Source organism: Zingiber officinale, unplaced genomic scaffold (genome assembly GCF_018446385.1).
Source record: "Zingiber officinale cultivar Zhangliang unplaced genomic scaffold, Zo_v1.1 ctg70, whole genome shotgun sequence".
Taxonomy (NCBI): domain Eukaryota; kingdom Viridiplantae; phylum Streptophyta; class Magnoliopsida; order Zingiberales; family Zingiberaceae; genus Zingiber; species Zingiber officinale.
Genome location: NW_024589966.1, coordinates 539,423 through 566,652, shown reverse-complemented (window position 1 = coordinate 566,652; position 27,230 = coordinate 539,423). Strand labels below are relative to the sequence as shown.

Sequence of the window (27,230 nt, the reverse complement as noted above, 5' to 3'; positions counted from 1 at the left end):
ACTAAAAGCGTATCTCAATTCTGTCCATGGAACTCAACTCATTCCCTCACCCGGAGGATTTGCTCAGATTCTCTTTCTGAAGAACTTAGACCTAGAACTACTGCTACGGAGAGTGAGAATACTTAGAAAGATCTGATCTTGCTCGACCACATGGACTCTCTACATTCTAGTTGGAGTGGTTCATTTCAATATGTATTTGCTTGGCCTTGACGGGTTCGGGGCCTCATGCTTTGGTAGTAGAGCTTTCTTTTGGTGTTGCGCTTCGCGAGTTTGCTTTTCCTTAGTCTCATATACGAATGAGATGAACTACCCACGGAAAAGTAGGTAATGCGAGAAACTCATAATGAACTTCTTGATAGGAGCCTTAACGCTTCAACCTATCACTTAGACCCGCTGGTCGAGACCTCAGAGCTTTATTAAATAAGGAAGTGTTCGTGCCGCATTGGCGGGTCTTCGACCCTCTTAATGTGCCTCAAAAGAACACAGTTAAGCTTCACTCGAGAAATCGAATTCGAAAGTGCTCAAACCACTTTTGAAATGGGAAAGTGGGAAAAGAGAGGAACGAATATCCGCTCGATCAATTGAATTGCAAAGTGGCAAAATACACTCTCAATAACCCAAAATGCTAGACATCCGACCTGATGGCTGCTTCCACAAGGCTCCGCCAACGAGGAACCATAGTGTGCTGGGCAATTGAAGCTTGCTCCTAGAAAAGATGTTGAACTCTACTTCACATAACCTTCTCAGAGAGGGGCCCCGGTAGGACACCCCCGAAATCTCTAAGCCCTTACAATCGACCAAAAAAAGTAAATGATGGTATGGGCGAGAATGGAAAGGTTTCCTTACGTCCGCGCAATGTAGAGAGTGTGGCTATTCTTCCGAGTGAAGTGAAGATTGCTAGCCTTCACCCTTAGAACCCTTGGCTCCATCGACCACTCAACCACTACCCCCACTGGCGAACCCAGACCGAACCCGGGCCAGTCTTATCGAACTCGACCCGCAGCAAGGAGAAATGAGGCCATAACCAGTCGGGTTAGATCGTCAGCCCCCGATCACATCACAGTCAAGCAAATGGATCGACCCATTGGTCTCACATGCAAGTGGGATCATTCGTGATAGGATGTGTCACGTAAGTGGCATCAAAAGCCTCGATTTGCGATCGGATGTGTAACGCAAGTGCGTGGCTCGAGCCCGTCGCACGTCGTACCTTCTTTGGCTGAGGCGTGTTGAGCTTTTCCTGACTTGAGTACAGAAATGCTATGTGAAGAGAAAAGCTCAGTCTCGAGCGAGAGGAAGGGCTCAGTAGGAGAAAGAGAGTAGATTGATAGCCTAGTATATTCATAATCAGGGTTCCGCTCTTCTTGCTCTTCATATCAATCAATATAGGATTGACGGGAGGTTCGGGACGTAGCTCAATGCAGCTAATCTTAGTAGCCTGAATCTCCCAAGCGAGTCTTTTCCTCTCCTGTTGACAGTCGCCAACTGCTTTCGTGCATTAATTATATATAATAGGAATGACAACAAAACGTGAAAAGAGTGACGGAGCGCAATGCCAGCTATATATAATAGTCCCGTACGACTCTTCCTCTCCTTTCATTCTAGCTCGCCTTGAGCGATAGGAAGTCTCATTCAGTGCTGCTTGCGCTTCAATAGCTCTTTCGGAGGTTCAGTTCAATAGGGAGTGCCGCTCCCCCTATCCCGTATTCAACCTTTCGTCCAAATGATACGTGCCGCAGGAGCCATCTCTGAAATCATTCTCCTCTCCATGTAGCTCGAGTCCTCGTCCCAAAATACTGCTGATGGGCGCACATCGTCCTTTTGCTTTTTTGCCTTAGGTTCGTCATCTCCAACAGAAAGAAGGTTGTAGACTCCCGGCTTCAGCTGTCCCTTTTCTGTTGTATATTAAGGATGAAGTCTCACTGCTGCTGCTCCGGTTCTTTATCCGGTGAAAGAATTCGTAGAGAATTGGAATTCACGACTGCAGCTGAAATATGGATAGGCCAAGCAAGCACGCGCCTCCCCAGCTCTTTGCCTGGACTGGTTGATCAGTCAACTTTGCTCGCAACTTGGGCCGCTCGCACGGTAAGCAATGCATACTTCTTCCCTAGTGGAAACTATCCGATAGGTAAGCCTACCACTATTGGATTCTCAAGATTGGAGGAAAGAACTGATGACTCGCATCCCCTTAATCAGAAACTCAATCAAGACAGAAGAAGGCACCATCAGCAGTATTTTGTAGTCAAATTGGTCGAAGTTAGCCAAGTTCTCTTAGCCGTTACGTTAGGGTGACTCGAGAAGTCGTTATCACTCGAAAAGAAGTGCGTCTCGTCCCGCAGCAAGAAGATCAGTATACGTTTTGAATAGCCATTAACGTAAGGAAAGAGTGAATGGATACATTCACGACTTGGTGCTAGCTGGCCTTAATCTTAATATAGTCATTTTGTTTGTTTGAGTAGATCAGTAGTACTTTTGAATAGCCCCACCCTAAGTAATCTCGACTGGTAATAGATGATGATGAAATGAGGACTCCAAATGCTGATGGCAAAAAGGTCAAGTTAAATATCCTCGGATCTTTCATGAAATGTTGATCGAAAAAGTGCCGCCCAAATAAGCTTAGCCGTCAGTGGACCGAGGTCCCGCGAAGCAGGTAAACGGTTGCCTAAGACACAAAATTCACTGATGTGATGAGGAAAGCTCTTTTTTACACTATAGATAAGGAGTTCAATTTCAGATCAAAAGATCAACTTTGCTATATGCTTAACACATGCGACTCAGAAAGATTAGGAGGGTCAGAGGGTCCCGTACAGACTATCAGACGGGGCACCAGCTTCATTCAAATCTAGGGCTACTCTAGTAGAGTTTATGGCACCTCGACCTAAAAACCCATCAGCATTTGCATACCAACACAAAAACAAAATACTGCTGATGGGGGAAGAGCTTGAGTAAGTCATTCATCAGCAGTATTGAAAAATCAAAACTATTATATCTTTTCTTCTTCATAGCCATTCAAAACTACAAAAGATCTACTCTCTCCCAGTCACCAGTCGTGAATGGCTATTCAAAACTACTCGACAAAATACTGCTGATGGGCCATTTGGGGCAATGTGAGACTCAATATGAAGTTCGGGCCATGAACTCTCCGGGTATTTCGGCCCTGGATCATTTTCCACCCACCAGCACCGACTCACTCAGGGGTCACTCTGCCACGGGTCTCGGCTTTTGACTCCATGAAGGAAGACAGGGGATATGACACTCCGAAACTCTGCCTTCTTCAAATTGCAACCAAGTAGAACACCAGTTCTGACCCGTGACTATACAAGAGGAGTACCAGTCTAGGTATCGCTGCTTGACCTCACCCCAGGGGAAGAACCAGCGACTCTCCATAGCCAATTGCAAACCTGTCAGGAACTTTTAACCAAGGAGCCAGGGGTACTCATTTTCTATGGGATGGTTGCTCATGCTTGAACAGGGTTTGAAACCTTAACGAGGCCGCCGGACGACAGCAAGATGCAATGATGAGCTTGTCAGACCCCATAGCAGAAAAAAGGGCGTAGGGGGGCACCCAGGCCAATACAACTCCGAATAAAGACCGGACTCTGCCCGACCACTTTATACCAAGTGGGATCATAGAGATCCGCATGATTGAAACCCAACACAAGTGAGATTAGATCCCATAGAGTCCCATCCCATTGGACTTTTTTTCGAGGGTAGGATCCGAGGAACCCTCTCAGTCTCTTTATACTGAATCGTCGGGCTGGGGACAGGCTAATCATTGACGAACCTTCGCCCACGTCTGTCTCCGAGTCAACTCGCAAACGGCTCCTCCGGCTTTCTCTTTCCTCCTCTGTTTTCCTCCAGGAGGGTTGTTGGGGGATGTCCCAAGCTCTTGAAAGATATAAAGAACGGACCTCCGCAATGGTGGAAGAAAAAGTGGACATCAACGGCTGAACTGGAAGTGAACCTAGAATCGTTCAAAGAAGCGCGTCATTCACACCAGTAGAACAAGAAAGAATGAATTTTGAAAGACATACATAGAGATTTGAGCCTAGTCCTATAGCGACATGCCATGGTTGGACCCTGCGCAGGTTGAGCATCGTTTGATCCTCTTTTGGAGTCAAGTCCGTGATACAAAAGCCCTTCCTTTCCTTGAATGAAAAGTGAAGTAAAAAAACAGAGAAACTAATCGGTGCAAACAACATCAGAACAGTCTCTGATTCAGACTGGATTTCGAACATAGTCCCGGTTCAACATATAAACCTATTTCTTGGTCAACAACCTATAAAAAGCAAATCCAATATTAGAAGGACTCTTTTTCTGTATGGACAAAGAAAATGAGCTAATGGTTATAGTTCGACGTTCATTTTCTTAGACAACTATGCTGACTATTCAACTATCTGTTGTTTTCTTTGCCCTCGCGGGGATACCAGCGCGGGAGAGGATACCTCTCATCTTTTTTGATTCCTATCATCATGCATTTCTTTATTGGCTGCCTACCGGAAGAGATACGGGACTCCATATATGCCGACATAACAGAGGCGCCGCCCTTCCATATGGATCCTCGTGGATGTGGAAAGAACACGTGTGTTAACCTCCAACTGTTCAGGAGAGGTCCCGGACCGACGGGTGGTAAAGATGGGGGGACAGAGAAAATTGGCTAAATGGCGACTCACATGACCCCGATTTGATATTTGAAATAGTATAGACGCAGAGGAATGAGGTCGATAGCAAATGGTTCAAAGAAGCGGTACGATTCCTAACCTTTTGAACTGAAAGCCTCTCTTCCCCTTTTTAGCCAACACCATCAACCTTGGGCAAAGCCACTGATGAATAGAAGGAGATCAGAAAGAGTAGCGGACGACTTGACCGTCGGATGTTGGAGTGAGCAGTAAGCAGCGGATCTCCCCGGAGGAAAGCTGGTGGCCTGCGTCTTAATTCTTTCGACGGGGCGGCCTGATTCGACATTCTTCTTTTTCTCTGATCCGGTCGAGGTGGTTTTCGTTTACCAGCGCGTAGGTGGTTGGTCTTCCTATGACCGAGTCTTTCTGGCCCCAGTGAACATATTCAATTAATGTATTAAAGAGGGCCTCTCTAACCGGTGAAAACAGGTAGGTGTCCACTAACGGCTATTCCTGGCTCGGCTCCGAGAACGCTATTCCGGGAGGAGTCGGTAGTTGGGCACTGGATCCCTTCGGACCTGGAGAACGTGTGACGCTGGGTCGGGCTTTGGTGAACCAACAGGTCGCTCCTCTAGTTTCAGTATCGGGCCCCTTTTTCGTTGCCTAGGTTAGACCTTCGGAATACCCCAGACGGGGATTTAGCTCTACTCCCCCCAATCTTCACTTTACGCCACGCCGACTCTCCGTCGTGGAATTAGACCAAGGGGACATAGGACCCCCTCGTACTTATGGTCGAGCGCGTCGTTATCACAATACAATAAATCGCCCCAAGCAACTTCATCTTTCGTAGTTTTTCATAGCCATTATAGTCTTGAAAGAGTTCATGGATACATGAACGACTTGGTGCTAGCTTACGTGAATGGATTCAAAACGTAGAAAGATCTACAGCAAGAGGTCTACAATGGTGTACTACTCTCAGCAGAAGACAGAAGCAGTATTTTTATAGAGATTACTTAGGGTGGGGCTATGAAAAACGTATACTGATCTTACCCTTCCCTTTCGTTCAGCTCTTCGCCCCTAACTTGATTAATATCTATATACCCTTATAGTCGAGCTATTACATATCCTCTCGCATACGCTCGAGCTATCGCCGTCGTTCTCACTCGGACCTAAATTACGGTAAAGCGATCCCAGCAACACGTTCTCACTCGGCCCTCTCCCGTATCTTCTCTTTCGCACGTAGGAGATCGAGCGAGCAAACTATTTGTACTATCGCACTACTTAAAGCATATAGCCCTTAGCCTTAAGTAATCCGAATGGCCTTGCGCCCCGAACCGGCTGAGCCGTGAATGGCGTAAACTAATTCACTCTCTTAATTCCCATGAATAGTAGCTGCAGTCGTTCATGGCTAAATGATAATGAACTCTGAAGGTGCGTAGCCTCTTGGAATTCATTTGCCCCTTCTAATGCTTTAATGGGCTATGGGGAAAGTAGATCGATTGCCCTAGATAGACAAAGAACTACATAGAGGGTCTCTACAAGTCTATAAAGAAGTTTCACAAAATTGATCGGTAGTAGTCCAGTCGCACCCGAACAATAATATTCCAGAGGAAAATGCACCTAAGATCAAATATTTCAAGCCGGCTTCTGTGGAAAATTCATTCTTTCTTTTTGATGCTGCGATCACATAAAAACATAAACTTTGAAGCTCAATAGCTAAATACATCGCAATTAAATCATAAGCCGAGATCATTAAGAGCATACTGCAAGTAGAAAGTAGAATTAATACAATGAATTCAAAAGCATCAAACCTCTCTTGTTCGAAAAAATCGAAACACATCGAAATGGTACCAGCCGTACTTAATAATAGAAGGATTTGGCAGAAATATGTCAAATTGTCCCTCCTAAAAAAATGATTCCAGAAAGAAAGGGCTATAGTGCAGAGAGGTGCGCCAGCGGCGAGCAGAAGCAAGGTTATTAGATACCCAAGGAAGGCCAGAACCACACGTGCAAGTTTCCCTGCATGTGGCTCGTCCATGAGAAAGAGGATTTGCGTGAACTAGCGGACCGATCACTAAGTGGGATGCTCCCTCCAGCATGAGCGAACCTTTGAAGAACTGGTTAGGAATGGGCGCCATTATACCAGCCCGGATCATAGTGAGGCGGAGGTGCGTCCACAGAAGAGGAAAGAGCAATGCATCTTGCTCAGCAGGCGTAGCTTGGAGTGGGAGTGTAGCGGGGGTAAGGTAAGTGGCCTAAGAGAGGAAGCCGGTCTATTGAGCTAAGCTAAGCTAATATGCGCCGAAGAAAGGTATTTCCGAGTGAGAACGACGGGGTCCGGAGCTCCCCATAACGTTTGTCATTTTAGGCAAACTTTCTCTCTCAATTGCCTATCCTGTGCTCGAGAAGGTCCCCCAGTTCCTCGGCAGCACCTCGAGGTGCATTTAGTTGTCTAACTTGAGACTCTTATCTATTCCCCACTCCATGGCACCTTTCGCTCATCCATTCAGCCCGCCCGTCTAGACGCTAGCCCTTTCCCCTTTCGCATTATCATCTACCGCCCTTTCTTTCCTCCCGTCCCTTCACGCATGAAGATCGTCGTATCTATGTTCGACTTCGGTTTCCGGTGCAATATCATAGGTAGGAGTACATTATGGCAGGATCAGTCACCTGGGCAAACCAACCCTCCTCCAAGAATCATTGTGCTATGCCCCCCCGAGACCCCTATAGAGCGAAAGAGCTGCCTGGTGATCCCTAGGTTGCAGCACGTCCGGTCGTTAACTCCTCGCGCCGCTGCCGCCCTTTCTAGGACCGACCGACGCCTCACCTGCACAGGTACCTACTGTCGGTCGCACATTCAACATAGCGTTCGGACTCATGTGCCTTCCAGAACCAGGGGAGTTCCCTTGCTCCTGCTGCGTACGATTAGCCAGCCTTGCTAAGGCAAAAGGATTAGGACGTCCCCCCATGCTACGGTTCCCTGCGGTCCGGCCGCATTAGGTTAGGGAGCTGGTCCTCCGCATCCCAAGCGCGCTGCCCTCCTAGGCGCGCAACACTAAGTAATCCAAGCCAACCCACATTACTGACTAACGGTGGATAAGAATCTTTCTTAGAGGTACTAAATACAACTCCATGAATGAGCAAAATGAAGGTTGCGTTAATGATAAAGATCTCTGGGAAAACCGCTAAAAAAAGATTGAACATGTGGGAGGGAGGAGAGATAACGAATTCTGCTTTCATTTCCCCCGTCTTCAAAAGAAAAGAGTGACTTACGGAATCTCGTCTTTCTCTCGACGCCGAGAATGTTGGACGTGTCCGGGTCGATCAGAGGTTCGGCTTGCTTCTCCCCCACCCTCGCCTATGAAATGGATAACCCTCTAAGCCATAGCAGCAGGATTTTCAGGGCTTCTGTCATTATTAGATGGCCCCTTCTCCATTAATATGCAATAGGCGTAGGCGAGAATGTCGATATCGGTCAAGACTGATCGTCCTTGAAATGACCAGTCCTCGCCCACCCAGGAGTGCCCCCCAGGACCCTTCCGCTCCGCTCGTTCCCACGTGCCTTCTTCCTACTATAGTCAAGCATCTGTCACTTCACCACGTCGCTATCGCGGATTAATGGGAGTCAGACGTCCCTCTCTCTTCTCTCTCTCCCTTACTATAAAACGAGCCCTAGTCGTGAATTAGAGGAGTCGTCATGGTATTTCCCCAAAGGAAAGACCATTGTATACTTGGAGACGTGATTCAAAACTGAAACGTAGAAAGAAAAGACTACTTTTTTGATTGGAAAGGCAAGAAAATTCTGCTGATGTTTTTTTGGTTTCAGGGGCCCTACCCTTATAGTCGGCCCAAACGAGCCTATCCTTACTTATTATAGTCTGCCCAAACGAGCCAAGCAAATTCTAGTATTACGTGAATGGCTTTATTCAAAAGGCAACTTACTTTTTTCAGGGGCCCTACCCTTACGGATGCCCTCGCCAACCTTATCGGCAAGCAATTCTAATCGCGAGCAGAGAGAGCGTACAACCTTTGATAGTTGTCGTCTTGTAGTCGGTCCTAAAGGGTCTTTCAACCAAACCAGAAAAAGAATGAAGCTGCATTCATTTCTTCAACTTGACAGGCGTAGAATGGGAAGGAAGGAAGAACTGACAAGGAGTGGCTTGGTCTCGCTCCCTTCCCGCACGCCTGGACTCTTTCTAATCTCGAGAACCCTTCAAGACCGCGGGGCGATTTAAAAAGGAGTCTATCTTTCTCACGTCGCTATAATGATCGCTCCTTCCTCAGCAGATTACAGTATTGCGTGAATGGATTCAAAACGAATACTACGAAAGATCTACAGCACCAGGTCTAACATGGTGTACTACGAATTTCAGCAACTTCATTATACTTTTTCATGGCTATGAAAAACAAAACATCATCTTTATTAGGGAAAAGACTACTTTTTTTATTGGCCCTGCCCTGACTTTCACTTTAAAACCGAGCCATCGTCAGATGCCCTTCCCTTCGTTCAGCTCTTCGCCCCTAACGGTCGTACTTATTTGCCCTTCCATTCCTCGAGAAAGAATCTCTTCTTCATTGGATTAAAAAACGATGCTTCCTTGGCCGTGTGGAACATGGATGAGCATTATTTCATTCCTACAAGTGATCCGACTGTAAGAAGTCTTATATGAGGACTTCGAGATCAAATAGAGAATCTTTCTTTCCATTCCTCGTGAGCCACTTATTTCTCCGAAAGAAGAGATGAAAGTGCTTTTCCTCCTTTTTCCAAAATAGTCGACGGTCTTACACCATTGGGAGACTTCAAATAAACTGGAGTACATATAGGATAGACCGGTGCTCAAACCTTTTCTCGAGATATCTTCCAAACTCAGAGGGTCTTTGCTCAGGATCTTCTTCCCCCGGTGCGAAAGCAGTTGGTTCCGTAGTTTTAGAATTCTGCTAATCCCAAGTACTCCATCTCCATCATTGCATATAGAAATATAAAAAACAAAAAGGAGAAGGCATAACCAGAAGAATTGTGTAAAATAAGTGAATTTATCTAGTTGAGGCATGATTTTTTGAAAAAAAAAAGAACCACAGAAAAAGACTCCTTCCTCCACGAGTAGTAAGTGAAGAACTATAGAGTTGAGTTCTTCGTGCAATCCCATCCCCACCCCAACAAAGACTCGACCGCACCTTAGTGTTAGTGATCGAATGACGAAATAGATATATATAAAGTATTGGATCATGCGCAGGAATAAAAGAAAGGGACTCTAAAGTGCGAGCTTTACCGTAATTCAGGGAGATAGTATCTAAAGATAGGCTCGTTTGGGGTAGATCTTTCGTAGTTTTTCATTCCATTCACGCAATACTGTAATTTTGCTGGGGAGAGGGCCGAGGAACGAAGGAAAGGAGCGGGAGAGGTCCGAGTGAGAACGACGGGTGACGAACGAGTGAGAACGACGAACGAGGGATACCGACGTGAGCGCTAGCGACGTGGGAGAGGAAAGAATCTACTGTTAATGCAAAGGAGACGAAAGAAGACCCTATCACAACAGAAAGAGCTCATTAAGCTGCGGGTAAGGTTAGAAAATTATTGATTCTCTTTGTACGCTGAAGGGAAAGAATCAAACTCCACTACGGGTTCCGGAGAGGGAATGGCATAAACTACCGAACCTAAAGCCGCTATTGTTCATGTTCTATTCGGGTAGGTTCGGAGATAGATACTCGACCTATAAGATGAGTGCCCCGTTGAGTTAAGGTTTGGAAAGGGAATGGAACTCACTCTGTGCCTCATCTCTTGAACTCACTGAAACCAAGCCAATGGAGATTGCCGGGTATGAACTCCTCCAAGTATGGTTACGCTCCGAGCAGACCAGCAGATAGTTTGGATGGACCTCCCCGTCGCCCGAAGAAGCGGTTGATCGAGTAGGTAGATGAGGTTAGCGCATGTTCGTAGTGATTGCCCCGGATAGAGGAAAATAGATTGGTACGTTTTCCCTGAGATTTGGCCCACCAATGACTACCTACTCCCGCCCGGTGCCTGAACCTTGCTCGTTTACAACCGGGAGAGACAATAGAGATACACCCGAACGAAAGAGAATCCGCCTTTATGGCTTGGCTAAAGCTGGTCACCTTTGCATCTCGAAGAAAGGGATGGGACCTCTGCTTCAGGTGGTCACTTCAGATTATTCTCCTGAGCTCATGGGATTGACGTAAGGGGGTAAGAAGGATGTTTCATTGATCAATCAATTCGACGGGAAGAGCGGAACCCAACCCCTGAGGAGAGGAATAGGGCCTCTAACGCCTAAAAAACCGGAATAGAAGCCTCTAAGGTGTGCCTTTCTGACTCCTTTTTCCGGTATCTAATACTCGAATATACGCCTTTCTTTAGACGGCTCACGCTTCTGGCCTATATCTGTGAACCAGATAGGAGTTTCGATTGGAATAGTCTCCCTTTCGATTCGATGCGAACCTTAGGTTATAGATAACCTTGAGTGGCCCATCAATGTTGAATTGAGAAAAGCGAGGTTCTTTTAGAAAAGAGTCATTGAGAAAGAAATTCAGGTTAGGGATCTTTGGCCCCGGGCATTTCGGACGATATAAGGTGCTGCCGGAAGTGGAGTAAGCAAGGAAGCTACGCCGCTTCTTTTGTCGGATTGATTGATTGATCGTCCCTCGTGCCTGGGAGTTGAAGCGCTAGTTCCGCATCCCACCGGAAATCCACCGCTCTGAAGAAGCCGCTGAGGAAGACCCTAGTCACCCGACTCCGAATCAGTCCTTCCCTCTCGTCAGAAGCTATCGTCCCTTCTACCCTTACGTAAAAGAGAATCAATGGTACCGGAGTCGTGAGCAAGAACCGATTCTTTAACATCTTATTCAACCTCTCCTCCAATCGCAGGGGTCAGTTCCCAAGTACCTCATTGGCCTTTCTTGCAAGAGATAGGCATTGCATTATTACGATATCCCATCCCCCAATCTTCTCTTTGAGAAAGCAGTTGGGGATTCTCAAGCTCTATGCCATCTTATTATACCGCGAAAAATCAAGAAAGCCCATTACCTTAATCAATCCCGGCGGCGCTATAAAAGCACCTGACGGCCCTATGCCTTGAAGTCTGATCTCAACATTGGCCTAAGTAGGCACCTCTTCTCAATTCAAAGAAGCGAGAGCCTGCAACCGAAGCGGCTCATCAAGCACATTAGGAAGAGAAAAGGCCCCGAGCGCTAGCTTTAGCTAACTAATTCATATACGGATCAGGTTAGAGAAGAATGACCCGAGAGATCGAAATAAAAGATTCGAGATCCCATGCATGAAAGAAAAGACCAAAAGCCTCGGCCAGGGGAGGAGGGAAGGTGTCTAATCCCGCGGAATTCTTTGTAGTTGGAACGAATGCAAGGCGAAATTATGAATCGGGGGGTCGGATCTCCCTACCTAAAGTACCCGAATGGAATGCATAAAGTCATTGATATCTTTTCAAGACAAGACTCCGGCCACTACTTATGCTAATGATTCATGTTGAGCTGCCTTAAATGGCCTAGAAGTAGTAGTTCCCGGGCATTCTTAAATATGAAACTAGCGTAATCTCCCACCAGCAGGATGGAATGAGATTTTGAAGCTTAGCGGATGGGGTCTATCCTAAGGAGGACGGGGCTCAAGCCCTACAGTAGAGGTCGGTCAACCACTACTCTAAATGCAATTCCTTTAGCTGACATAAGATAAAGAGTCTCTTCCCCAGCGAGCTTCTTATTAAGCAGCAGCCTCTGATCTGACTGAAAAAGGAGAAGTTCACTTTAGCAGTATTGGCCTCCTATCCTGTAAGGAAAGGCCCGCTATTCCTTCAGAAACCGGGAATCAGCAAGGAAGGATAGGACAGAGAATAAGGACCTAAAGTTCTTCGTCGGATTCAACTATTCTTGTAGTCGGGAGCTCAACTCTCTATTCAACTATTCTTGTAGTCGGGAGCTCAACTCTCTTATAAAGTCAAGTATAAAGAGAAAGTGCAAGTTATATATATAATAAAGATCAATATAAAGAAAGTGAGATTCCAGGCAGTTCATCCCACAGAAAAGTGATATTCCAGGCATCCCACTCCTAGGTCAGACTGAGACTTATATTAAGTGAATCCCACGTATTAGACTTTGATTAAGTTCATCCGGTCAGACTGAGTTCCACGAGCCCAGCTCAGCTCGCTAGCAAGTGCAGCGGACCAGTAGCGAGAGAAAGAAGCACTTCCTGATATCCGAACCCGGACAGGACAGACAAGTAGAGCAAGCAGAATGCGGTACACTGAATATGAAAGCTGGGAGGTATACTTACATATACTACTGAAGACATATACTACTGAATAGTATGAGAAAGAAGAAAAAAAGAGCTGCCTTGCACTTGCAAGCATACATATACTACTGACTGAATATGATAAAAAAAAGAGCTGCCTTGAAACATGCCGGTCTTAGAAAGAGAGTGATACGGAGTTAAGAAGGGAGTGAAGAAGGGGACAGGGTGAACCGGTCGGAAGCTCCTAGTGGTGGAGATTGCGAGTCAGCTAAGGATTGCATGAGAGAAGAGGAAGAGACGGGGCCTGGGGTGAGAGCCTCCTCTTTGATTTCTTTGATTGGCGGAGCTACTCTTTCTTGTCAATGATAGGCGGAGAAAGCTCGTACTGGGGCACCATGTGGAGAAAAGAAAGAGGAGACCATTCGGTCGGGTCGATTGCAGTCATAGTGACATTGCTTGGATCCAATAGAAGCCTTGATACAGAGCCAATAGCTATAGTGGTGGAGATTGCTTCAGTACTGACAAGGGAGTCTTAGCAGCGGGAAGCTTCTACGAAGGCAGGGGAAGTATAAGGAGAGACTGACTCCATTCAGTGCTCTACGGGAGCGACTTAAGAGACTAGACTTCAGAGTGCAAGTAGAACACAGGCAGGTAGGCTCCTAAACTCAACTCCCAGGAGAAAAGCAAAGGCAGCTATCGAAATAACTCGTAGTTGGGGAAAGGCAGCTATCGAATCTTGGAACTGAAATAAGAGAGCGAGAGAAAGGGAAGGCAGAGCACCCTCCTCAAGAAAAGGGCAGGCGGAGCACCTTCCTCAAGTCCCAGGCTCCGAAGAAAGAAAGGGAGAGGGAGATATCGAAGGCCTTTCCACAGTAGGTAGTTTGATTGGGATCCCTAGGTTAAGGACAAGAACAAGGACAGGCATCAGTCCGGAGCATAGGACAAAGAAGTTTGAGAGAGGGAGAGAGGGACAGAGGGATTCCAGTTCAAGCAGTGCCTGGGGTGAGTGAGTAGAGGTAGGTCACTATACGAAGTCCGAGAGCTCAGGGAGTATCCTCAGTCCGATAGCTCCGTAGATTCAAGGAGGTCACTATACGAAGTCAGAGAGCTCAGTAGATGTAGATTCCAGAGGGTCCGAACCGGGAAACTCACTATAGTCGTACTTGAAAGAAGGTGCGAAGCGGGCTACTTACTATAGTCGTACTTGAATAAAATAACCCACACAAGGGCGAAGGCAAGAGATTCCGTTAGGCCTTCAATGCAGGCTAGGCTCTATTTCATGCCCGGAGCAGAAGTCAAGAGGAGACTAGAGAGGCAACGAAGAGTCAATAAATGGTATCAGTCCAATTGTGAGATGATAGGCGATAGGCTTTGGAGACGAGAAGGCACCGATGAAAGGGCGAAAGCTCACTCAAGGGCTCGGAAGGCTTTCGACGGATCGAAAGATAGGGAACTGATTCATTGGTACATGAACCACGACTATCGCGAAAGACCAAGAAAGTGGATTCAGACCTATAATAAAGAGTTGATCTTTGCAAGGAGGTCCGCTAACCTTCAATCTCAAAGCAGAGGGGCAAATCACATCTTTGCGAAACTACTCGATCTTTATCTTAGCAAATGCGAAACTACTCGATCCTTTTTCAAGCTTCCTCACTCATACATGAGATCCAAGCGAAGTCAGCGAGTGGAATGAACGAACGACTAAATTCGATCAGGCAGAGTCAAGAGAATTAAATGAGGCGGCCATCATGCCCAAGTTCATGATGCGGGAAGCGCTCTTTCTAGGTGTAGTGCGATCACGCATCGCATGTCGAATAAGAGAGAAAGCCGCTTTAATCGGTCCTGTCCACGAGAACTCTCCTCCGGGAAAAGGAATCTCTCCTGTGCAGCTATTGCACTCGGCCGGATAGATTGGATAAGCTGCTCGGATCGGATGGGAAAAGCATATAATATAGGATGGGATCGGCTTCCATGTCACAGGTGGGAAGAGAGCGTCCAATGAGCTCGGATGGTGGAGCAGACAGAGTGGAGCGGGAAAGGATGGCCGGAGGTAGGTAGACTGTCCGGTAGGTAGTGAATTGTAGTGTTCGGGCTGTCCTTTTCTGGGAGAACTTCTTGATTATTGATCGGACTGTGTTACGGAAGTATGGGAGCAATGGCCTTGAGGTGGAGACAAGTAGACTATAAAGGCCCAGGCCTTGGATACCTGCCACTAGAAGGGAGTCGGACTCATAGGAGAGACCCTGGGGATGGTGACTCATAGGAGAGATCTCACTCCGGACGGAGGAGCCGGAACTCCGGGATATGAGCCCGGCTAACTATTAACTATGGAGACTAGCACTTCCTCAGGAGAAGGTACGAGCATCGCGACGTCTCGCTTTATAGTGAGGGCCGACCACTGGGAGGGATAGCAAGAAGACCTTCATTCTTTAGGGAGATAGAGAGGGGCTATTCACCATAAGGTGTGGGAAGATAATGCAAGGTACGAGCGACAGCGACGTGTGACAATAAAGGAACGGTATCCGAAAGGATATGCTCGACTGATAAGGTAAGAGTAAATGGCCTAAAGCCATTTACGACTGTTGCTGTGGGGCGAAGAGCTGAACGAAGGGAAGGGGCGACTAAAAGGAGCCAGCGACCGTAAGGGAGATCGTAGACTTAGATATGCTCGACCATAAGGGAGAGGGGCGACTACAAGAGTATTTGAGCCAGCGACCGATAGGTCGATAGTAGGAGACAGATAGAGCTCGAGCGTATGCGAGAGGGGCGACAAAAGGGGAATAGAGCCAGCGACCGATAGGTCGATTGTAGACGTAAGGATATAGCTCGAGCGTATGCGAGAGGGGCGACAAAAGGAGAATATAGCCAGCGCAATACCATCATTACTTTTGGTCGATTGTAGACGTAAGGATAGAACTCGACTGATAAGGAGAGGGGCGACGGAAAGAATAGCAGGAATAGAGGCAGCGACCGTAAGGTCGATTGTAGACGAAAGGATATGCTCGACTGATAAGGCCAAAGAATACACATCAGTATTAATCTAAATGGCCTAAAGCCTACAAATACCTGAGAAAGGGCTTCCTAAAGGAGATTCCATTACAAGAGCTGGTACGAGCATTGCGAAGTCTTCACGGAATTTTGAATCTGCCTACCTTGTGCATTAGCTTCACTGGGCATACTACACGGATTCGAGTTGAAGGTGCTTGCCCGGTTCAGGATAATCAGAATAAGAAAAGGAAGAGTTAGCAGCTATGGGGCTATATGCACTGCTTCTTCAAGGTTCGATCCCGGTGAGCCCACGTAGCGGTGTCTTAGCTTTGAGTAGAATATAGTTCAACTCCCCTATTTAACACCTTTGATGGACTGTAGGGCACAGAACTTAACGCATTTCGCTCTTAACGCAAATTCAGTCAGTCGGGCCTTTGCCCCTTGTACCGCGTAGTGGGGCAAGCAAGCTCAAGCTAAGGGTTTGATCGTACCTTTACTCTAAAGGGGTTAGGGGGAAGAGCAGATTAAGTTAAGACTGAATAAAGAGTTGAACCACAGCAAATTCCAGGGTTAATAGCACATCTTCCGGTTAGGTAACTTACTATAGAGATTCTTCCATGTCCGGTCGGGTGATAAAGGATCTCTTCACTTGCGTCGGAATTGCTACTGCGAACCTAAGGCACCATATGAACCTATATACGATGCTGCCCTCGCATTTCATTCTATGTCTCATATATTTGCATTTCATTCTATGTCTCATATATTATAAACTGGTGCACGGGGTTCAGGAAGAAGACTTATTGGATCGACCAGAAGGGCCGAGGGCCGAGGAACCGACGGAATAACACAATCATGCTTCGGTAAGGTCCGGTTATGGAATTGAATTTAAGGGAAGAGAAAGAAGGGACAATTTCGGGTTAGGGAAGAATGAAACCTTTCCTTAGTTAGCATGAACTCTCACCATTCACTCAGTTAATGAACCATGAACTCTAGTTGAAGCCCCTTAAGCAAACAAACTATTCTTCTTCTCTTTCCGAGTGAGCTTGGGGTCTTAGTTCTCAGCTAAGCTCATTCGATTCCCTTAATGTACCTTGGGGAAGATTATTGCAAGGGGCGAAGGGAAAGAAATGACTCATAAATCCGAACCGAAGCGAATAAAGAGCTTTCTGCAACACAAGGTGAGACGGAAGGGAGCGGGGAACCTTTCCGAAGGGAAGAATTTGCTCAACCCTAGATTAGACCTTGCAGCTAAGTAGACGGGTTCAGTAAGTAAGCTTGATTCAACTACTGAGATCTTCAACTCTAATAGCATAGGGAAAGACTACCTGAACTACTCCTTAACTAAAACTACAGATTTGATCCAACTAGGAATGCCCTTAGGAAAGCCCAACTTCTTTAACCAGATGGAATAAAGAGCTTACTTAGGTGCATACTGAAAATACTATTAGCAAATAAACCTTTAAGGCAAACTTAAGCGTATCAATGAAAGAAGGAACTCCAGTCGAAGCCCCCACGGAGCGGTTTCTTTATGACCCTTCAAGTGTGTTCTATTAACATTTCCCCCAGCTAGCACCAGGTCGTAAATAATATGGTGTACCATTTACTCAAACTTATACTGATGTCATTTTTTGGTCAAAACGTAGAAAGATCTACACGTCGCTGCCAGCAACTTACTGAAAGGGTATAAATTGAATGGCTATGAAAAACGTAGAAAGATCTACCCCTATCACTCTCCTTCACTCGTGTAGGGTACCAGGGTACCAGAGAAAGGACAGAAGATACTCGTGACGCAACGGGAACAGATTCAACTAGAAAACCGTATCGGACTGACTGAGCCTCTTCTGCACCACCCTCCTTCACCCTCCTATTAGACTTTAGAAAGTTAACAAAGAAAACAAGAAAGAACGGGATCCAAGAAAGTAAAGAAGTTCGTGATCCAATTCATACCTCCTTCGCAGCCCTAGGTCGCATACATCTCGCATTCATACCTCCTTCGCAGCCCTAGGTCGCACATACATCTCGCATGCTATTCATACCTCCTTCGCAGCCCTAGGTCGCACATACATCTCGCATGCTATTCATACCTCCTTCGCATACATCTCGCATGATCTCAAGCTTCTATCACTCTTTGCATCGCATGATCTCAAACTTCTATCACTCTTTGCTTTAAATGGCTTCTATCACTTGGCTTCGGATCACTCTTTGCACCTTTCTCGAAATACAATGGCTGGCTTGCCTTGACTGACTTTATTAAGCCCCGCTGCTAGGAATGAGAGTGCTTTCTTTGACAGGAAGCTCCGCTGCTAGGCGATAGGAGGGGCTCTCTACCAACTTTAGCTAAGAGCTCTATTGAGTTTTCTAAGCTCTATTTACTTTTCTAATGTATGGTAAAGGCTAAGAGGGTTCTGTTTCGGATGAATACTTGACTGATCCCAAACAAATATCTTTCTTGGTAGGGGTAGGATCCAAGCTCTCTCCCACGGATATCGCTTCACTTCACCACTTCCTTGCACTCGCTCGGCAGAAGAGGGGGGAATGCAATGACGCAAACAGTTATGATGCGCTTATGTGTGCTCTACTGCTCGGACACTTCTCGGGGTCCTTGGCAAAAAAAGCTTAGCACCACTTCACTTAGTAGAAAAACCTACCCTATAGCTATAGTCGCATGAGCTTGAGACTCAATAATTAGTAGAACAACCATCCTATAGTCGCATGAGCTCGAGATTCAATAAAAAGAAGCGGAGGTAAGGAGGACTCTGATAGGCCAGCAGAGTACCAACCACTAATCACCACTCAAAAAATAATAGATAGCAGCGTGTTTGTTAAGATCTAATCTACTGATGAGACTCGAAAAGCTGTCTGAATAAGCATTTGTGCGCTAAATGACCTCCACGACCTTTCCTTTGTTTGATAAAGAGGAGTCCAATGAGATCCTCATCCTTGTGATAACTTTAGTCAATAGAAGCTGTCTTCTGACCTTCTTTGTGATAACTTCAGTCAATAGAAGCTGTCTTACCTTCAGTGGCTGATAAGAATCTAATACAATACCGAACAAGACCGGAAGCTCCTATTCCATTGGCAGAGGGCAGTAGAGCTGGCAGAGAAGGGAAAAGAAGGCAAGGCTGAACCGGGAGGGAAAAGAAAGCAAGAATGAACCGCTGGCAGAGGGCAGTAGAGCTGGCAGAGGGCTGGCTACCTGGATTCCCGAGCTATCGCCTAGTACTAGAAGAAAGTAGAGAGATCATGAAGAGTAGAGAGATCATGAAGCACTTCCTTCCAAAGAACCATAATAAAATCAATCTTAGTTAAGCCTTCCAAATAACCGTAGTTAAGGTTAAGCCTTCCAAAGAACCATAATAAATCTGAGTAAGATAAATAAGAGTAGCAGTCAGGCACGGATAGATCAATCTTAGTTCTATAAGAGTAGCAGTGAGGCACGGATAAATCTGAGTAAGAAGATAAGAAAGAGTAGCAGTCAGGCACGGATCTGGTGTCGTTAGCAGATGTAGGGCAAGAATTGATTCTAGAGACTTCCCGTCAAGTCCCATCTGATCTCTACTCCATGGTCTCATCCTATAGCTCTGGGAAGTGCGCTATACTAGTGGGGTGTGGGCTACTCAAGTGATGAGTCTATCTTCTTTGGTTACTCAATATAAGGCTAGGCTTGGAGTGATATCAAGTGAGGCAAGCAAGCAGGATTACGCACAAGCACAAGACCCATAATAAATTACAGAGAAGTCAAGTAGAACTCATCTTCGGAGATTACAGAGAAGGTCTTCTTCCGTATCCATAATTGTCTTGGTTGGCTCTGCCTGCATCATACGCACTGTGTTGCCGGGGCTGCCTACTAAGCTTTTCCATTTCTTGTTTAAGTGTCCACTCTAAGCTTTCTTTTCCATTTATTGTTTAAGTAAGCTTTTTCTAAGCTTTTCCATTTCTAACACATATGAGAGAGGGCATTGTAGATAGATTCATTCTTTTACCAATCGGATAGAGTGAACCATTGGTCGCTCTCTTCGGACCCCCCCGTAGCTTTTCTTCACGTCGCAAGTTCTTTAAAACTCCACGCCGTTCGTTGCACTCGTTCCTTGAATGCCTACCGCGGAGTGGGTTAGCGAGTAAATAAAGTAGTGCCATGGTAGGGTCTCGGGTACATAGGATGCTAGCCTACCTTCTTAGGAAATAGAGGCGAATGAAGCCACCGTCCCGTTTAGCGCTCCCGCACCTCTGATCCATGAACAGCCAACCACTCGTCTACTTTCACTAGGATTCCTGACTCGTCTACTACTTAGCTGTCGTCCTCTTCTGCACCGCGGAGTGAGAGATGCGGTACGGAGCGTTGGATCGGAGGAATGCTTTCAAGGACTACTCATTCCACTGCGAGCTATATAAGATCAGAATCAATCTGACTAATGGCACAGCTATAGCTTCGGAGCAGAAGTGTCTTATGTCTTATAGCAAGGCCAGGCTAGACAGGGAGCGCTGTCAAGCCTAATCAGACCGATAGGGAGCACCTAAGACATCCATGCGCCATTCCAAAGAGGAGCGCTAAGGAAGCAGCGAAGAAGCTGCATAAGTAGTGGGCTGGCTCCGTGGCATCTTCATGGGTGGGGCTAAATAGAGTTCATTGCTTCATGGCTCAGCTCTTTAGTTGCTTAATTCTCCGTGATAAGTATCTGTGGGGAATTCCGAGCTTCATCCTAGATAGAAGTCAGATGGATGCATTGCCCACTTCTTTCATATAGTTCATCTGGTGTCTAGTTCATCTGGTGTCTTTAATAATGAATCTGGTGTGCCAATATAGGGTGTCGTTTTCTTGATCCACTTCTTTAATTAATCTGGAGCGAGGATAGCTCTCTCTGATGAGCTCGTCTCCGAAAAGAAGATAAGAAAGAAACGAGTATCTGTCTCATGGGTTCGAACGGAGATTCTTTCTTGTTTTTCTTTAATATTTCTTGCTTTTACACCTCTCAGTAGTAGCTCCGTAGCCGGAAGTGAAGATGAGTCGCCTTCAGTGAAGATTCGTTCCTCTGCTTTAGCTGCTCGGTCTGCGTAGTCTGAGTCTTCGCTCTAAAGACGCATTGTTTGTGAACCACTTTAGTTAGCGCATTCATGCTCGTCAATCTAATTCAAGAACAGCACGACTGACTGCACGACTGACCTTAAGGAGTGCTTTCCGGGAGTGCCAGCCCTTTGGTCTCTTCAACTCCTGTTCCAAAGCTTATTTCCGGCATTTTCTTGAATTTCTTAGCTTTATTGCTTGCTGTGCCTTTACCAGGCTCACTTCTACTTCGCTACTCATGGATGCTTAGGCAGACCACGCCAAGATAGTTGGGGATAGGAAGATAGGTGCTTAAGACTGAAATTCATGCTTAGGAAGAGAAGGCAGTTCGAAAGATGGTTCCCGAGCAGTTTCGTTAATCATCTCCGCTCCTCGTTGCGTTTTTCTCTTCTCCGCCTCAGACTTTTAGTGGTCCCTCGCGGGCTTGAATACTTTCCTTTTAGTGGTCCCTCGCGGGCTTGATTAAGTGAGGAATGGAATAAGACCCCGAGCTATGAATTCATCAACTGCAGCCCTTTGCTTTGCTTGCCTGATCCCAGAGCACACTTCTCTTCTCTTGAATTTGAATTGAAGCCTTTACTAAGCTCTTCTCTTGAATATTTGCCTTAAAAAAGCTGTTCCTGCTTAGTTGTCGCTCCCTTCCCCATTGGTCTCATCACACATGTTCATCGCAATGCAATTCAATAACATAGCTGATTCGCACATTAGCTAAGGGGTGAGCCAAGCCAAGCACTTCGGGAATGAGGCTAAGCCCACTATGCGGGCTCGGATAAGTGGCTTCACTCTGACGGAGCTCTCAATTAATTCTCTATTCTGATTTAGAAACTGAAACTAGGTACGAGTGCAACGACGTGAAGGTAGTGATATCGGCTTCCAAGTGAGGTTCAATCTTAGGGCTTGGGTAGTACAATAGGAATAGAAACTAGAGTAGTATAGTACAATAGGAATAGGAGACCAACTAGAGTAGTACAATACAATAGAATAGGGCAAGATCCATGCGCACCGTAGTACAATAGGGCAAGGCAAGATCCAATCCATCTTAGGAGGGAGAACTCTCGTACCACAAGATCCATCTTAGGAGGGAGAACTCTCGTACCAGGAATATCGACCAAGCTCGTTCATTCAATCGTAGTCCGGAACTATTAACTATGCGGATCTCAGAATTCCCCACTTTCGATTCATGAAAGGAGGTTCACGCCCCCCATGTTCGAAAGGAATGTGAGAATGTGAGATTCTAGTTCGAACCAAGGAGCGCAGTTGGAGGCTTCTTGCTTGATCTGAGCTCCCGGTGTGGCCTAGAGATTCTTGCTCGCCTGTTCGCTCCTTTCTTTCTTCGCTTCGGTTCACTTACTTTGTCTTTCTTTCTTGGCTTGACTTCGCCCATGACCCCTCTCCCCCACGGTTCTCGCATAGCTTTGGTCTTTTCCCCATCTTCCCATGTTTGCCACATCAATCTGCTTTCTTTTGCTGCTCTCTGACTTGAGCTCCGTCCCTTCGTTCCATCTTTCCCTTAGTGCGCTCTTAGGACGAGTTGGCGTCACAGGTCTCGCTCCCTAATGCTAGTGACTAAGAACTCCTCTTCATTTGAAACATCGCTCCTCGCTACTCTGAAGTAATTTGTAGCTTGCTCATTTGTCATTACCATTCGATCGTCTCGTCCACTCGTACCTTTCTTTGGACTTTCTCATTCGTTCTACGTCTGTCTTACTGAAAATTGACTTCGGTAGTTCTACATCACGTAGCTCGTTCCTCTTTTCTTTGTGGATCGGACCTTACTCTACTATATAATTATAATAGATAAGTAAGGTCTTGCTCAACCGTGACTTTACATTCTCTTTTCGCGCTTAAATCGCATGACTTCCCAACTCTCGCGTAACTTCCAACCCACCTCTATCCTTTTCAATCAAGCCTACCGGTCGCTCTACGTCCTTGGTCTTCTCGCTCAAATTTCACGCGTCATTAGTCTATCGCTCTCCATCCTTGCTCTTCTATTTCTTTCGTTGTGCTATCCTTCCCATCTTGCTTGATAACATAGTGCTGAAGTCTATGCTTCGGATTACTATGCTTGAGCCCAGAACTCGGACTAAAGTCTATGCTTCGGATTACTATGCTTTAGCCCAGGACTCGGACAGGTATCAGTGCCAGGGACCGGACCTCCCAGAAAGATTCTGCTACCATTCGCGCTTGAATCGACTTCCACAACCGATTTGAAGAACTAAATCCACTATCTTACTCAATCCGCCTAAGAGTCACTCTCAGATCCTGGGATAGGATAAGAAGATCAGATCAAGTAGGGACTTCCCCAAGCAAGGCCTCCCTACGACGCTTGCCACCCGCAAGCTGCTAATGATAGGAAGATTCACGAAATGATGGTGCGAAGGAACGAATGCAATGACTCCGAGAGGCAGGCTGGAAGAAGGCTCAAGAGGAAGTCCCAGGTTCAATGCCCTAGAGTGAGGGTGGAGAGTGCCTAGTTCTGAATAGGGAAAGAAGCAAAGCAACCAACTAAAGGGAGGGACTAAGAAACTAAGAAACGTCGACACCAACTCGTAGGTTCAAAGATCGTTCAGCCATGTATTTGTCTCGCTCCTCCTCTGCTTATTTCTTTAATAGGATTCCCAATGCACCTTCGCACCGCCCCTTCTTTCTTCGCGGTAGTTATCTCTCTTCTTCGCGGTAGTTATCTCTGACTCTTAAATAAAGTAGTGCCATGAAAGGCTGACAACCCATGATGAGCGTCCCATCCATGTAGTGAATATTAAGGGAGTGACATGACTCGAACCCATGAGACCGCCCCTTATAAACTAGGAGTCCAAGGTGCGTAGCGAACCGGGAGTAGATGGTAAGCCGGGCCTCGGAACCAGAGCTTGCCGTGAGCTGCTGAACCCACCCACCGCATCAAAGTGGATATAGTTCAACGGGACCGACCAAGCGGAATGAAGCCACTTATCCGACGCCCAGGTTACGAATTCAATATCTTATTGATGGGTCGCTTAAAATAGAACAAAGGTAGGGCCATCTGACTTCTCCATTCCTAGCGCTTGTTCCTCAACGGAAAGTCTCAATGAATGAATCGCTACTCTCTGCTTCTTTCTTTAACGAAACTCTCCGCTCACGAACTGACTCGCAGCTCTCTCACTTGGGCATGAAATGGAGCGAACTATAAACTTGTACCTACTTATATACGCGGTCCTCGCTCTTCAACTGCGTGCATTGAATTTGAAGTCTCATTTCTCCACTTGAAGTCTTGATTCTTTCATTTCATTCTTGATTGGTCGGTCGGGAATTCATGCTTGCTTCAACTTATCGATCGGACCATGCAGCGCAGCCACTTATATAACCATGCCCTTCCGAACTGACCTTCCCAGTGAGATGCACGAGGAATGAATCAAGCCCCGCCCTCGCCTACGTGATTCGTTCCCGTCTTCCCCTCTATCGCTCCCTTATGGGCGCTCCCCTTCTGCCACAAGAGATTCATTCAAGGAGGAGAGGAAGGTGTTCAAAGAAACTTCTAGCGTGCCGGCCATACCCATACCTATGAACATACGACCGACATGTTGAAAAGTGTACAATTTCCGACATGCTTGAAACACTCACAAACACGCGAATAAACAAAAGAGCCTTGCGACGGCAAGATCTATGTTCGAGATAAATAGCCCACGCAAGACTGCAATGACGGGTAGCCAAGCCAAGTACGCGTCGTAAAGTTCTCAACTAAACTCGATCGAGACATGAAGACCAATCCTTGGAATGCCATCCCATACCTAGCCCATCAACGGAGGCGGGGAACTTTCCATCTGACTTCTCGACCGGTCCCCATCCATCACGTGGGAGAGGCAGGACATATATAGAGCCATCGATGGTGGGTCTGGGTCGTCCACTCGAGCCTGGTCCCTTGCTCCGACGAGCTCTGCCAAATCAAGCTTACCCGAGGCCACGCCACAGTCATAATAAGAAAATCAGTACGAGCAGAGCGCTCTCCTATCCACTGTATTACTATAGAAAGAGGAAAGGCTCACACTCAAAGGAAGGGCAGTAGAGCGCCCCCCAGGACTGAATTCGTTCACCGAGCTACGACCCCACGGAGCGGTAGTGATTCGTTCAACGATGCTCATTCTGACAATAGGAGCCTTCCTTCGTGGCGCACTACTGATCGCAACTTGAGCCTTGGATTACTTCCTTTAAGACGCATGGGACCAGTCCTCGGAATCCGGACTAGTAAGCGGTCACAAGAAGAAAGTCTCATTTATCTTTCTTCTTTACTCAGAGCTACCGTGGGCAACGACTTTCACTTTCTTTGTTTTGTTCACCGAGCTACTCTACTACTTGCCTTTCTGAGTTCACCGAGCTACTCTACGACATGTCTTTCTTGGCACTACTGGCCCTCGCTAGCCTTTCATTTCATGGGTTTGCTTCGCAGCTATCTTCCGCTTCCTATCATTGGTTCGGTTCAAGGAATGGGTTTCCTTCTAGCAGTGCAGCCGGCTCAACGCAGCCTTGAATGGAGCTCTTTCATGGGTTTGCTCCTGAGCTTCCCGTTCCGTTGGTCTCCTCCGCTTCACTTCCTTGAATGGGCTTGTCTCTAGCAGCCAGCCTTGAATGGGTCTCGTTTCATGGGCTTGATTCTCCTCCTATACTATTCTTGGCTGAACTGACCAGCACTCTTCTTCTTGAATGAAAGATTTGGCTGATTCGATCTGATAATTGGGACAGCTTTGATTCGAACCTTAGATCAGTAGTTCGTGCGACCCTAGGCTTGACCGATAGCTGCTAAGTAGAGCGAGGGCTGGTCCCAAGCAGGGCGGAGGGTCTCTAAGTAAATTAGGTGCTATTTAAAGTCTCGCGGAATGAGAAGCAACAGCGCTATAATCAAGTCGCTCGGGATCCTTCCTCTTGTCCCTTTCCTTGAAAGCATCTCCTCTTTCTTTCTATACTCTCGTTCACGCTCTGGGTAAAGTCGCCCGTGAGTTCTCGGTGCCTCCTCTACTGGTCCGGTCTAGCCTCTCCTGCGCTCCCTATGGGTCGGTCGTTAGCTAAGGCCTCCATTCCTAGCATCTGAATCATCACTTTGAATCTTCACTTCCGGCTATAGAAATAGAAGGCTGACGGCTATATAGAGTTGGATTAGGCAAAATCAAGAGAGTTGGATTAGGCAAAATCAAGCAAAAACTCATAACATTGGTCACTTTATGTTGCTGCTTTATGAGCTAGAATCACTCGCTCCTCTACTTGTGCCTGAGTTCCCACTAGTAGCTTAGATCGGACCATCCTATAATAAATAGTAGAGTCAGACAGACTGGAACGAAGCCGGAGAAGACTGATACTGAACCCGTTCACCGAGCGAGTGCAACGACGTAAAGGCCCATGAACCGAACTCGATGCGTCCCGTCCCATCCATCACGTAGGCGCAGAACTCAATTTGATTGACTCTCTCTCGGGCCATGCCTCCCAGGTGCAGCAAGAACTAGATTCTCTGCCAATAACTCATAACATTGGATTTCATACTAACCGAGCATAAACTCATAACATTGGTATTTTATGTTGCTGCTTTATGAGCTAGTAAGATTGATGTTGCTTTTCTTTATAAGTTAATAACACACATCTCCGAGCTAGAAGTTGGATCCCAGGTCTATAGTCTCGAAGTTGGATCCCCATCTAAGAGTTCGCTAGTCAATCGTTCCCTGCTAGTCAATCGTTCCGTTCCCATCTCTCTCGCTCCATCGATGAACTTCCTAAAGTCTACCGCTACGCGGGTCGGATTCGTTTATCATAGGGGTTTCTAGGGCGCTAGCGTCTCCAAGGCCCTTCTGACTTCGCTTCTAAGGAACCCAATTCAAGTAAAGTAGCGGACGAGCAGCAACTTCGAAAGAGATCGTCGGGTCAACTGTCTAATTAGTCTCAACTTCGAAACGAGGAATGAAGACCAATCCTTGGAATCCCACCCATCATATCTACCGCGGAGTGGAGTAGTATGCCGAAGAAAGTAGTCTCATACGAACGGCATCGGAGACCCCTCATTGCTTCGGTTCGGGATACGAAGGCATCTACGACCCGCCCGAGCTAGTAGCTTCGCTTCGTGACTTTCACTTCGGCCCCAAGAACTGCGAATCAGAGTTCTTGCTCCACCTCGCCATTAGATCCCGGCTCACTTCCCCTAGTTTCAGTAAAGAAAAGCTAAGTGGGCATCTCAATTCCTAAACTTCATGCCTCCAACTTCGGGTCCCATGAAACGGAGAAAAGAGTCTTGACTTAGCTGGTGCTTGTTCGTCGTTAAGCTGAAAAAACCACCTTCTTGTTATATATAAAGAAA

The 27,230-nt window shown here is 46.6% G+C and overlaps 2 protein-coding genes across 2 annotated transcripts; both read right to left on the bottom strand.

The window, feature by feature from the left end:
* Positions 1–4,873: 4,873 nt before the first annotated feature.
* Positions 4,874–7,856, bottom strand: LOC122037649 (NADH-ubiquinone oxidoreductase chain 2-like). The gene is made up of 2 exons (XM_042597157.1): positions 7,669–7,856; positions 4,874–6,598 (listed from the first exon to the last, which is right to left on the bottom strand). The coding sequence occupies exons 1-2, from the start codon at positions 7,854–7,856 to the stop codon at positions 6,160–6,162; spliced, it is 627 nt and encodes a 208-aa protein (XP_042453091.1). The 3' UTR covers positions 4,874–6,159.
* Positions 7,838–12,443, bottom strand: LOC122037647 (putative ATP synthase protein YMF19). Its single transcript, XM_042597156.1, has one exon. It carries the CDS (start codon positions 9,842–9,844, stop codon positions 9,197–9,199), a length of 648 nt encoding a protein of 215 aa, XP_042453090.1. The 5' UTR covers positions 9,845–12,443; the 3' UTR covers positions 7,838–9,196.
* Positions 12,444–27,230: the final 14,787 nt, after the last annotated feature.